Raw genomic sequence first — 12,256 nt, 5'->3', positions numbered from 1 at the left:
GATCACGAGGTCAGGAGATCGAGACCATCCTGGCTAACACGGTGAAACCCCGTCTCTACTAAAAAATACAAAAAACTAGCCGGGCGAGGTGGCGGGCGCCTGTAGTCCCAGCTACTCGGGAGGCTGAGGCAGGAGAACGGCGTAAAACCAGGAGGCGGAGCTTGCAGTGAGCTGAAATCCGGCCACTGCACTCCAGCCCGGGCGACAGAGCCAGACTCCGTCTCAAAACAAAACAAAACAAAACAAAAACAAAAACAAACAAACAAAAAAGCACAGAATGGTCTATTTGTTCAGCCACTCAGTTAAAATCACTGCTGAACTACCAAGGTTTTCCAGTTTGTTCTGTAAATGATTGCACAGTCCTGTGCCCACCTGTGTCCATGTTACAGCTTTCAGCTTATTTTAAACATTAGTGTGAGCTCTTCATACATGATGAGTCAATCCTTCAACTGCCACATTATTCCAAGTATGTCCCCTATGAAACTGTTTTTTTTTATGGCTCTCTTTTTACAGAACTACTAGTTTTATGTGATTTTATAAAAGATGTTGAGGTTTACAGTCAGCAATGAAATTTGGGGACCCCTGCTAATTTGGTCATCTTTAGCTAGGATGACCATGAGCAAGAGTCAGAAAGTGGGACACAGCTTTGGCCCAGCAATCCTACTCCTGAGAATGTATCCTTTCAAGAATTAAAAAAAAAAAGGTAATAGTAATAATCAAAGCATTCAATCAAAGATGTCATTCCAGCATTTCTTTTTTTTTTTTTCCTAGATGGACTTTGCTCATCACCCAGGCTGGAGTGGAGTAGCGTGCTCTAAGCTCACTGCAACCTCCACTTCCCAAGTTCAAGCATCTCTCCTGCCTCAGCCTCCCAAGTAGCTGGGATTATAGGTGTGTGCCACCACGCCAGGATAATTTTTGATTTTTAATAGAGACAGGGTTTCATCACGTTGGCCAGGCTGGTCTCGAACTCCTGACCTCAGGTGATCCACCTGCCTCAGCCTCCCAAAGTGTTGGGATTACAGGTGTGAGCCACTGCGCCTGGCCCATTCCAGCATTTCTTTTTTCCTTTCCTTTTCTTTTTTTTTTAGAGACGGAGTCTCGCTCTGTTGCCAGGCTGGAGAGCAGTAGCAAGATCTTGGCTCACTGCAACCTCTGCCTCCCAGGTTCAAGCAATTATCTTGCCTCAGCCTCCTGAGTAGCTGGGACTACAGGCACATGCCACCACGCCTAATTTTTTGTATTTTTAGTAGCAACGGGGCTTCACCGTGTTAGCCAGAATGGTTTTGATCTCCTGACCTCGTTATCCGCCCGCCTTGGTCTCCCAAAGTGCTGGGATTACAGGAGTGAGCCACTGCACCTGGCCCATTCCAGCATTTCTTTCTTTCTTTTTTTTTTTTTAGACGGAGTCTCACCCTGTTGCCCAGGCTGGAATGCAGTGGCACCATCTCGGCTCACTGCAACCTCCGCCTCCCGGATTCAAGCGATTCTCCTGCTTCAGCCTCCCGAGTAGCTGGGATTAGTCACGCGTCTCCACATTCATTCAGCTAATTTTTGTATTTTTAGTAGAGACGGGGTTTCACCATGTTGGGCAGGCTGGTCTCGAACTCCTGACCTCATGATCCACCCGCCTCGGCCTCCCAAAGTGCTGGGATTACAGGTGTGAGCCACCACGCCTGGCTCCATTCCAACATTTCTAACAGGAAGATAAGCAGCAGTGGGGCAGCCTCATGAGATGTGGGCCCTGTCGCCAGCTATCCCGCTATACAGACAGGAAACTGAGGCTTACAGATACCAACTACATGTGAACCCAGGTCTGTTTGAGTTCAGAAACCTCTAGTAAAAGGCAGCATGAATCCAGCATCAAGGGAAAGGTGAGGTAATTTACATTAGGTCAATATCATGATGCAGCAAAGGCTGTGGAAACAAAGAGGGCTTTCTGGCAATCACGTAGAAGAGCAGGCGGTAGCATTTTCAGTCCAGCACGCCTGCAGCTGCAGGAAAGCATGGGGAACATCGAAGGCTGTGGGAGGGTAAGTGGGTGGGTTATAACCACTTTAGGTTATGGGTGACTTCTTCCTTCAAACAGTATCCCATCACTTTGTGAGGGGTTGGGGAATAGGGTCCCTTCAGCCCTGAGCCTACTTCTCGAAGGATTCCGCTCTGGGGGTAGGGTGTGGTCACCTGTATGTGGTGGGACCTATCCAGTGTCTAGTGCCGTTGGGGCTTCATGAGGGTGGTGAAAGAGCAAAGAAAGTCAGGAACAAATGAGACTTCCCCACTGGGCTGGGGGCAATGGAAGGTGAAAACCACATCAGTGGGAAAAGCGCTTTCTCCCTATCACAAGAGTTAAGACACCATGGTTATCATGTATGCTTGCGACCTCTGGGATGTCTGGGCTGTGAGACAGAGCCCATTCTGGGAGTTTAGGAGGAAGGAACAGGGAAATCAAACAGCTTATCACTTCTATTTCTCCTCCTTGGCCTTTTCCTCTCCCCAGAAAGCCAATGATAACTGCTAATTAGCAGGTGTACTTCAGTAATTCACCAACTTTAGGCAGTCTAGAAAAGTGAGTAGGGTGAAAAGGTGCATCCACTATGTGGAATGACCTGGCTGGTCCCTACACATCCTTCAGTACAGCTCAAGCACGACTTCCACAACTCTCCAGGCTGGGCTGGAGCCTCTCCTGTGTCACTTTAATTCTAGCACAGGGGTGACTGCTTTTTTGTTTTGGTTTATTGAGAGACAGGGTGATGCTAGCCCAGGCTGGAGTGCAGTGGCTATTCACAGATGCAATCACAGGTCACTGCAACCTTGAACTCCTGGTCTCAAGCAATCCTCCCTCCTCAGCCTCCCGAGTAGCTAGGATTACAGACATGTGCTACCACCCCTGGCTCACGAGTGACTGGACTTTGTGATTTTCTTCCCTCAGGAGACTAGGGATTCCTCAGAGACCATGCTCTGTGTTTTTTCTCCCTTCTAGTAACACCTTGTGGGGACATGTTGGAACAAGGGTTCCAGGCCAGGTGCAGTGACTCACGCCTATAATCCCAGCACTTTGGGAGGCTGAGGCGGGTAGATTACTTGAGCTCAGGAGTTTGAGACCAGTCTGGGCAACATGATTCTCTACAAAAAATACAAAAAAAGTTAGCCAGGCACAGTGGTACAAGCCAATAGTCCCAGCTACTCAGGAGGCTGAGGCAGAAGGATCACTTGAGCCCAGGAGGTCGGGGCTGCAGTGAGCCATGATCATGCCATTGCACACCGGCCTGGGTGACAGGGCATGACTATGTCTCAAAAAAACAAAAACAAGGAAAGAAAGTCAAGCCTTCTTTCTTTCAAAGATTGAAAACAAACAAACAAAAAAGGAATAAGGGTTCTTAACCTTGGCTGCAGAAAGGTATGAACCCCTCAGAAGATATAGGTAAAATTGTGTATGAATAGATGAGCATTTTTTCTGGCAATGGCCACAGCTTTCTACCAAATCCCGAGAGGTATTTGACCTAAAATGTCCAAAGATTTTGTTTTCTGAGAAAGAGTCTTGCTGTCGCCCAGGCTGGAGTACAGTGGGGTAATCTCAGCTCACTGAAACCTCCACCTCCCAGGTCTAAGTGGATTCTCCTGCCTCAGCCTCCCAAGTAGCTGCGATTTCAGGTGCATGCCACCACACCCGGCTAGTTTTTGTATTTTTAGTAGAGATGGGGTTTCACTATGTTGGTAAGGCTGGTCTCGAACTCCTGGTCTCAAGCAATCTGCCGCTTCGGCCTCCCAAAGTGCTTGAATTACAGGCATGTGCCACCACACCCAGCTGTCTAAAGACTTTTATGGTCAACAGCAGATTCCTAAGACACATTCACAGAATGAATGGCAGACATATATTGGCCAATGTGCATTTTCTATTAAAATCCTGATTTGTTTCCAATTGGCTAAAGAGCTTCTGTGTAAAAAAATCTCAAATAAAAGACATTACCAAACAAAGATGAAAAACAACAAATAGAAACTTTGGCTGTTTTCCTTACCATCACTCAGACTACTTGGAGCCTTGGCCTGAATTTCGGGTTTGGTAGGAGGAATCATTTTCTCCTCCTCTCGCGTAGGTTCTGGTTCGGCTTTCTTAACCTGGAGGGGACACCCGCTGCTGACTAGCCAGGCCTTCAGGTGGTCTATGTACTCTCTCCCAAACAAAGTGGAGTCTTCAAAGTTTGGAAATGCAGCAGGTGACGGAGCTATATCTTGCAGGCCGACAGCTTCTAAGATTTTCTCTTGCCGGAAAGAAGAGGCCAAGGAGAATGTCTGTCCCAAAAGGGCCAAAGACTTCCGGCAGAGAGAATTGGTGGTTTCTAGGGCAAGAGCCAAGTCCAGGGGGTTACTGAGGGTCTTCATCTTGACACTCAGCTCGTAGGCATTGCAGGCCATAAGCAGAGGTGTGACACTCTTCAGAAGCCGGTCTTGAAGTCTCATTATGTACTTGTCAAAGGGCTTTATGATTTCAAAAAAGCAATTTTTGGTCTTCACAGCACCTTTGTCTAAAAGCATGTTTAAAAACTCATTATCAACTCTGGGTGTTTTCAAAGCAGAATGCTTTAAAATTTGATAGTAAAAAAGCAAAAATCTCTGTGCTCTGGTTTTAAGGAACATTTGAATGAGGCAAGCATTTTAGCACAGGTTTCTGTTTCAAGTTCAAAGAGAGTCTGGAAAAGCTGGGAAAATTTAATATCATCTTTTATGGTATGGAATCCTGCCCATTTGATTATTTCTATCCCAAATCTTGAAAAAACATCAGACTTATCTATGATGTCAAAGCTCATCTTTCTTCTGGGGAGCCGAAGATTCTTCAGATCCAGCCCCAGAGGGATCTTCTGAATGGGGAACTGGATATCTTCTGTCCCTGGGTTTGTCCCCAGGGTCACATCAGGACTTGGAGTGGTTTTCTGGATTTGGTTAGTGCCCTGAGTTTTGGGAGTAATACGATTCATGGTGGATATTTTTTTTGTGCTCACATTTCTCAATGTGACAAGTTTCCCAACACCCCCCTTAGCTGTGAGCAGGCCCTGAGTCTCCCCTTTTCCTAGGAGGGAACCTTCCTGGTCAACGATGTTTAAAGCTCGGCCTCTGGCCTGAACTTGACTGCTGCCTCTGAGCACAGAGTCAGCCTCCCCGGGATGGTCCACGTCATAATCCCGACTCTCCTTCTCCAAACACTCTTTCTCAATCAGCCTGGAAGATCCAAAGTCTCCCAAAACTGCAGAGGGACCAAAACTATACTCCTGTGACCAAGAGGAGGACTCTTGAGAAACTGGATGGCCAAAGTCTTGCTCCCAAGAACCACGGAGTGCAAATTTCCAGTCCTGAGAACGGAAATGTCCCAATTTCCGGTGGCCAATGACCTGGTCCCGAGAATCAGAGTGAGAAAATTCCAGATCCCGGCCACATTCTTTGCGAAAGTAGCTGTCATCACTGATGGAAGGGTTGCTTGATCTGAAGGAAGGCCCTGGAAATACGTCACTTCTCAGGCCCTCTCTTCCGGTGTCTCGCGAGTGAGCTACAGATCCACTGAGGGAGTATCTGCTATCGCTGTGGACATCATCATACATCTCTGCTCTGGATCTTGGGACTGCCCTTAAGAGATCTGAAATAAACCATTCAAAAAAAAAAAAAAAAAAAAAAAGAAGAAGCCAAAAGGTACTTTAGACCAGAGGATGCAAACAGTGCAAACAAACAGTCCACGGATCACCAGGCAGCAAAAGTGCTTTATACACCTCAGTGCTTTTTGCCAATCTGTATTTGTTGCCAACATTTAAAATGTGTGTGGTGTCACTTAAAATCTGGATCAACTACTTACTAAAACAGGAGATCTAAAAGCACCAACCCTGAGTTTGCCCTGATGACAATCAACCCAGGCTGGGCAGCAGCAGCCCAACGGGCAAGACACAGACTCTCTAAGTTGGCACCAACAGCCCTCGCTCATTCAGATCCCCTACTCTCTAGCCATCTGGGTTGGCAATCCCTCTTTTAGTCTGAGGAAAGGGTGTTTGGTCCCCAAATAACCTGGATATCTTTACTGCAACTGGAGCACTTCTGTGTTTCTACTTCTATCTCAGAACAGATAGGTTTTACTGAGGCTACCTGCCTTCACTGCCTCCTAGAAGGAAGTCTCAGCCCACAGTGCAACCGTGAGGCTAGAGGAACCATAGCTAACACCACACCCACCACAGCTGACCCAAAGCTGGCTGAACCTATCCCTTGGAAAGGTAGGCCAGGCCAATCAACCCTCTCTCTGGGGCTGAAAAACCACAGACTGAGGCAGGCAGGAGGGAGGGCAGAAGCTTAGTAAGATACATCAAGAGAGGCCATGATGGAAACTGAACAGTGTCTACTTCTGTCCTTCTCCATATAGAAAAGGGGAAATGGGTCAGGCACAGTGGCTCAAACCTATAATCCCTGCACTTTGGGAGGCTGAGGTGGGAGGATCACTCGAGCCCAGGAGTTTGAGATCAGCCTGGGCAACATAGCAAGACCCTGTCTCTGTCAAAAAGAAAAAAGGGCGTAGGGGAAGATATACTTGCTATCGCTTAATCACATGGAGAAACTGTAAGAAGCGAGGAACAGAAGCGATGAACTATGGGCATATGAGAACAGTGGGCCTCAGGGAGAGTTTTCATGGAGTGCCTTTCTTTCTAGCTTTTCAATCAGAATCAATGACCTAGTTTAAAAAAAAAAAAACAAATGAATAGGGAAGGAGAGGTGCCAGGAGGTAGTAATGGGTTAAGAGGCCACAGGAAGCCAAAGTCGTGTATAAATCCTAGTTCATTTGTTCAACAAGTACAAACTGGGCACCTACTGTGTGCAAGCACAGTACTAGGCACTGAAGTTACAGCAAGAAAATAAGAACTCTCCGAAACTTGTCAGTTGAGAGAGTCAGACAAAAAACAGGAATATATCAGATACAAGAAAGTACCAAGAAGAGAAATCAAGCAGGTGGGAACCTGAGGAGGCAATGCCATTTTGAGACAGGCTGGTCAAAGAGAGTAGCTCTAACACTTTTTTTTTCTTTTTTTTTCGAGACAGAGTCTCACTCTGTTGCCCAGGCTGGAGAGCAGGGGCACGATCTGGGTTCACTGCAACCTCCACCTCCTGGGTTCAAGCTGTTCTTCTGTTTCAGCCTCCTGGGTAGCTGCAATTACAGGGGCCCGCCACATTTTTGTATTTTAGTAGAGACGGGGTTTCACCATGTTGGCCAGGCTGGTCTCAAACTCCTGACCTCAGGTGATCTGCCCGCCCTGGCCTCTCAAAGTGTTGGGATTACATGTGTAAGCCACTGCACCCAGCCGTCTTTTTCTGAGACAGGGACTCACTCTGTGGCCCAGGCTGGAGTACAATGGCACAAACACGGCTTACTGCAGCCTCAATTTCCTGGGCACAAGCCAACTTCCTGCCTCAGCCTCCCAAGTAGCCAGAGTCATAGGTGCATGCCACCATGCCCAGATAACTTTTTATTTTTTGTAGAGAGGGAGTCTCACTTTTTTGCCCAGACTGGTCTGTAACTCCAGGGCTCAAATGATCCTCTTGCCTCAGCCTCCCAAAGTGGTGAGACTGCTGGTGTGAGCCACTGTGCCCAGGCCCCTAATCTTTCTGGAGGTAACTAAGATATGTATTGGTGCTTGAGTCTCTAGGTAAAGTTAAAGATTTAAATCTCCTTCTAAATAAAACATAAATATTCAGTATTACATACATGCATTACACTAAAAGAACTAAAGAATGCACAAACACCATGAATACGGTTATACCTCAGAGGCATAAGCAAGCACTTAAGAGAACTTTTATTTTAACCTTTACTTCTTATTTGTTCCAATATTTTATAACAGGAATGTTTGTGTGTAGTACCCATGTGATTATTGAAAACTCAAGATCTGAAGACAATCTCTGAGCCTGCTTTGTCCAGGTCCAGAGCATGTTTGTTATTCCTACCCCAAGCACTTACACTTACTCACCCAACACAGGAGACCTCCTCCACCCCAAGGCTGGTGTGACTGGGAGCAGCACTGTCTGTGCTACCCAGAGGAGACAAGCAGAGGAGTGAGTACATGATGTACCTCCCTGGGGCAGGAAAGGGCAACCAAATCAGCCTCCAGGCATGCTGAGGCTTCCCGGGGGAAGGCACCTGTGATCTGTCTTGGTACCTGAGGGAATTTACCAGGCAGTGCTAGGACAGGAGGAATTCAAAGCGTAGGTAGCAGGCAACACAGTAGCCCTCAGTGTGAGGCCCAAGGCAGGAGGTGAAGGACCCTTCATGTCATCCTGTGATCTGTGCAGGCACTGTTTTTGATTCTGCTGGCATGGTGTGTCAAAACCTTCCAATGGGAATGTTTTCAGACAGGGCCTAAAGTCAGCAGCTCTACAGGCCACCCCATGCCCTCCTGTCTTATATATATTGTGGCCTGGCTGCTCCTGCACTCCTCTGAGGGTGTGTCCTGTAGTGGGGAGCCCCAAGAGGCCAAGGAGAGCAGTGGCTCAGTAAGGCTGGCACTAACAGATCTGTGGATCAACTCTATAAAGGGGAGACATGAGGGGAATGAAGCCAGAAACAGAGAGAGGCTGCAGAAGGAGATTGTTCTGATTATCCAGCTAAGAACTGGTAGAGCTGGCTGGGTGCGGTGGCTCACGCCTGTAATCCCAGCACTATGGGAGGCCGAGGTGGGTGGATCACAAGGTCAGGAGTTCAAGACCAGCCTGACCAACATAGTGAAACCCCGTCTCTACTAAAAAAAAAAATACAAAAAAATTAGCTGGGCATGGTGGCAGGCGCCTGTAATCTCAGCTACTCGGGAGGCTGAGGTAGGAGAACCGCTTGAAACCAGGAGGCAGAGGCTGCAGTGAGCCAAGATCACGTCACTGCACTCCAGCCTGGGTGACAGTACAAGACTCTGTCTCAAAAAAAGAAAAAAAAATAAGTGGTGATGGGGATGGAGCCAGGAAATGGATCCAAGAACCTGTCTTGGGGCTGGGAGCAATGGCTCACGCCTGCAATCGCAACACACTGGAGGCAGAGGTGGGAGGATAGCTTGAGCCCAGGAGTTGCAGACCAGCCTGAACAACATAGCAAGACCCCATATCTATTAAAAGAAAAAAAAAAAAAACACCAAAAAACAAAACTGGGCTGGGCTCGGTGGCTCATGCCTGTAATCCCAGCATTTTGGGAGGACGAGGCAAGTGGATCACCTGAGGTCAGGAGTTCGAGACCAGCCTGGCCAACATGGTAAAACCCCATCTCTATTACAAATACAAAAATTAGCCGGGCGTGGTGGTGCATGCCTGTAATCCCAGCTACTCAGGAGGCTGAGGCAGGAAAACCGCTTGAACCCAGGAGGCAGAGGTTGCAGTGAGCCGAGATCCCTCCAATGCCCTCCAGCCTGGGAGACAAGAGTGAAACTCCGTCTCAAAACAAACAAACAAACAAACAAAACTGTCTTGAGGTGGGTCGGCTCCAGATATCTGCGTAATAATGACTGACAGATCAAAACATTATCCCCTGACCAAGTGCAGTGGCTCATGCCTATAATCTCAGCACTCTGGGAGGCAGAGATGGGACGATGGCTTGAGCCTAGGAGTTCACAGTTGCAGTGAGCTAAAATTGTGCCACTGTACTTCAGCCTGGGGGACAGAGTAAGACCCTGTCTCAAAAACTAAACCAAACCAAAATAAAAAACCATTATCTCCTAAATAAGGAACGTAAGGATCAGAGGACTGGTATTATTTGCCCAAAGGTACTGCAATCTTCCTGCCTTGTCCCTAAGATACACCCCCACCAAAACAACAACAACAACACTTTATTTTACCTTGAGCTTTAAACTGAAGAGTTTCGCTTACAGCCTCACCGCTGGCATCCATGTGATATCGCTTGGCTTTTTCTTGTAATACAGCATCAAAAGTCTCCTGTGTAATACGTCTGGCTGCCATGTTATTTTGCCCTATGGTGAGACAGAAAAAACTACACTAAGAGTCACAACTTGGGGCTGGGCACGGTGGCTCATGCCTGTAATCCTGGCACTTTGGGAGGTTGAGGTGGGCGGATCACCTGAGCTCAGGAGTTCGAGACCAGCCTAGGCAACATGGTGAAACCCCCGTCTCTACTAAAATACAAAAAATTCAGGCTGCATATGGTGGCTCACACCTGTAATCCCAGCACTTTGGGAATCTGAGGTGGGCGGATCATTTAAGGTCAGGAGTTTGAGACTAGCCTGGCCAACATGGCAAAACCCTGTGTCTACTAAAAACACAAAAATTAGCCGGGCGTGGTGGTATGCACCTTTAATCCCAGCTACTTGGGAAGCTGAGGCAAGCAAATTGCTTGAACCTGGGAGGTGGAGGTTGCAGTGGGCCGAGATCATGCCACTGCACTCCAGCCTGGGCAACAGAGTGAGACTCCATCTCAAAAAAAAAAAAAAAAAAAAAATTCACCAGGCATGGTGGCACGTGCCTGTAATCCCAAATACTCAGGAGGCTGAGGCATGGGAATTGCTTGAATCCGGGAGACAGAGGTTGCAGTGAGCTGAGATCATGCCACTGCACTCCAGACTGGGGGACAGAGCGAGACTCTGTCTCAAGGAAACACACACACACACACACACACACACACACACACAAAACTGTGCTCACAGAACCTGTTCTATTTCACCTAATCCTCAAAGTAAGAAGGCAGTAATCCATAATCCTCACATGGAACTTCAGAGGCAGGCTGGACCCTTTTTATTTTTTATTTATGTTTAATTTTTTTAGTAGAGATAGGGCTTTGCCAGGTTGGCCTGGTTGGTCTCGAACTCCTGACCTCAAGCAATCTGCCCACCTTGGATGGACTCTTTTAAGGGGGCCTCTGCCTTCACGAAGTTCACAGGTGTGTGCTGGCTGAAAAGGAGCAAAGACAAATCTCTGAGCCCATCTCCTTGGAATCCATTAAAAGCAGCTCTGTGAAAGCAGTTCTATCTGCTGGAGGAAGGTGTCAACCAACACACGTAACTGAGCATAACACAGTAGGAAGGGTGGGACCACAACCCTGGCAAATCGTGGTTAGGAAAGAAGAGATCAATCTTTTTTTCTTTCTTTCTTTTTTTGAGACTCTCTCTGTTGCCCAGGCTGGAGTGTAGCAGCATGATCTCCGCTCACTGCAACATCCGCCTCCCGGGCTCAAGCAATTCTCCTGCCTCAGCCTCCTGAGTAGCTGGGATTACAGGAGACCGTCACCCCATCTGTCTAATTTTTACATTTTAGGCAGAGATGGGGTTTCACCATGTTAGCCAGGCTGGTCTTGAATTCCTGACCTCAAGAGATTCGCCCACTTCGGCCTCCCAAAGTGCTGGGATTCCAGGCGTGAGCCACTGCACCTGGCCCAGGATCGCTCTTTTCCCATTTCACAGACTCAGTAGTGCACAGAGGCTCTGAGAACTTCCTTCCTTTCTAAAAGAAGCCTCTTGACGGTGAGTGGCGGGACCCCCAACCAGTGACAATGAACTAGTGACAGAGTCCATTCTGTGCTGGGTCCTTGCGCGATCTCCCAACCACCCACTGAAGAGGCGGGTCCTGTTACGAATGACATTAGGGTGAGGAGGCAAACGGAGACAGACTCAACGACCCATTCAAGATCCGACAGCCCAGATTTGAACCTGGCAAAGAGCGTATTCATGCATCCAAAGCCCCGAAGAATGGGTAAAAAGATTAAGAAGCAACATTTTGGGGTCCAGGGGCTGCATCCTTAACCATCAAGATATCCCGCCTCGCAAAATCTCCAACTTCAAGACGCAACCCGTAGGGTCGATTTCCCATCACGATCTCCCCCTCGTCCCATCCTTCAGCCCTTTTCCCTGGGCGCCCCCTTGTTCTCTGCTGGCAAAGGGCAGGGTTCCAGGGTCAGGTGACCCAGGTTCAAATCACACGATCCTAAGCTTTCTGTGCCTCCGTTTCCCCACCTACGGAAAGGGTAGCTAGTAAACGGGCTGGTGTGTGGGCTGAACCGGTTCTAAAGAGGGGAAGGGCCCGATGCAGCGCTGGGCGTCGTTATCTCCTCCCCAGCGTGGGCCGCTCCGAGTTCGGGAGGAATGAATGAACGACTGAACCAATGAACCTTTGTGGAAGCGGCCTGCCGTCTCCGGTCTCTGAGGGCGAGGAAATAGGGGCGCTGGGCCCGGGAGGCCGCAGCCGGCCACCCAGGCCAACCTGGTGGGGACGCGGCCGCCGCCGCAGTCAGAGGGCCGAGCCTGCGACG

General features: G+C 48.4%; 1 protein-coding gene across 1 annotated transcript in view; it reads right to left on the bottom strand.

The window, feature by feature from the left end:
* The window catches only part of SUGP2 (SURP and G-patch domain containing 2), a 45,193-nt gene that overhangs the window by 32,617 nt on the left and 320 nt on the right, over positions 1–12,256 (bottom strand). Inside the window, 3 exon segments of the mRNA XM_017852687.1 lie at positions 4,020–4,586; positions 4,589–5,629; positions 9,837–9,968. Of these exon segments, the coding sequence (XP_017708176.1) occupies positions 4,020–4,586; positions 4,589–5,629; positions 9,837–9,968 (1,740 nt within the window).

Source organism: Rhinopithecus bieti, unplaced genomic scaffold (genome assembly GCF_001698545.2).
Source record: "Rhinopithecus bieti isolate Rb0 unplaced genomic scaffold, ASM169854v2 scaffold_34968, whole genome shotgun sequence".
Classification (NCBI taxonomy): domain Eukaryota; kingdom Metazoa; phylum Chordata; class Mammalia; order Primates; family Cercopithecidae; genus Rhinopithecus; species Rhinopithecus bieti.
The sequence above is the reverse complement of the archived record's forward strand: the minus strand, read 5'-3'. Positions and strand labels throughout refer to the sequence as shown.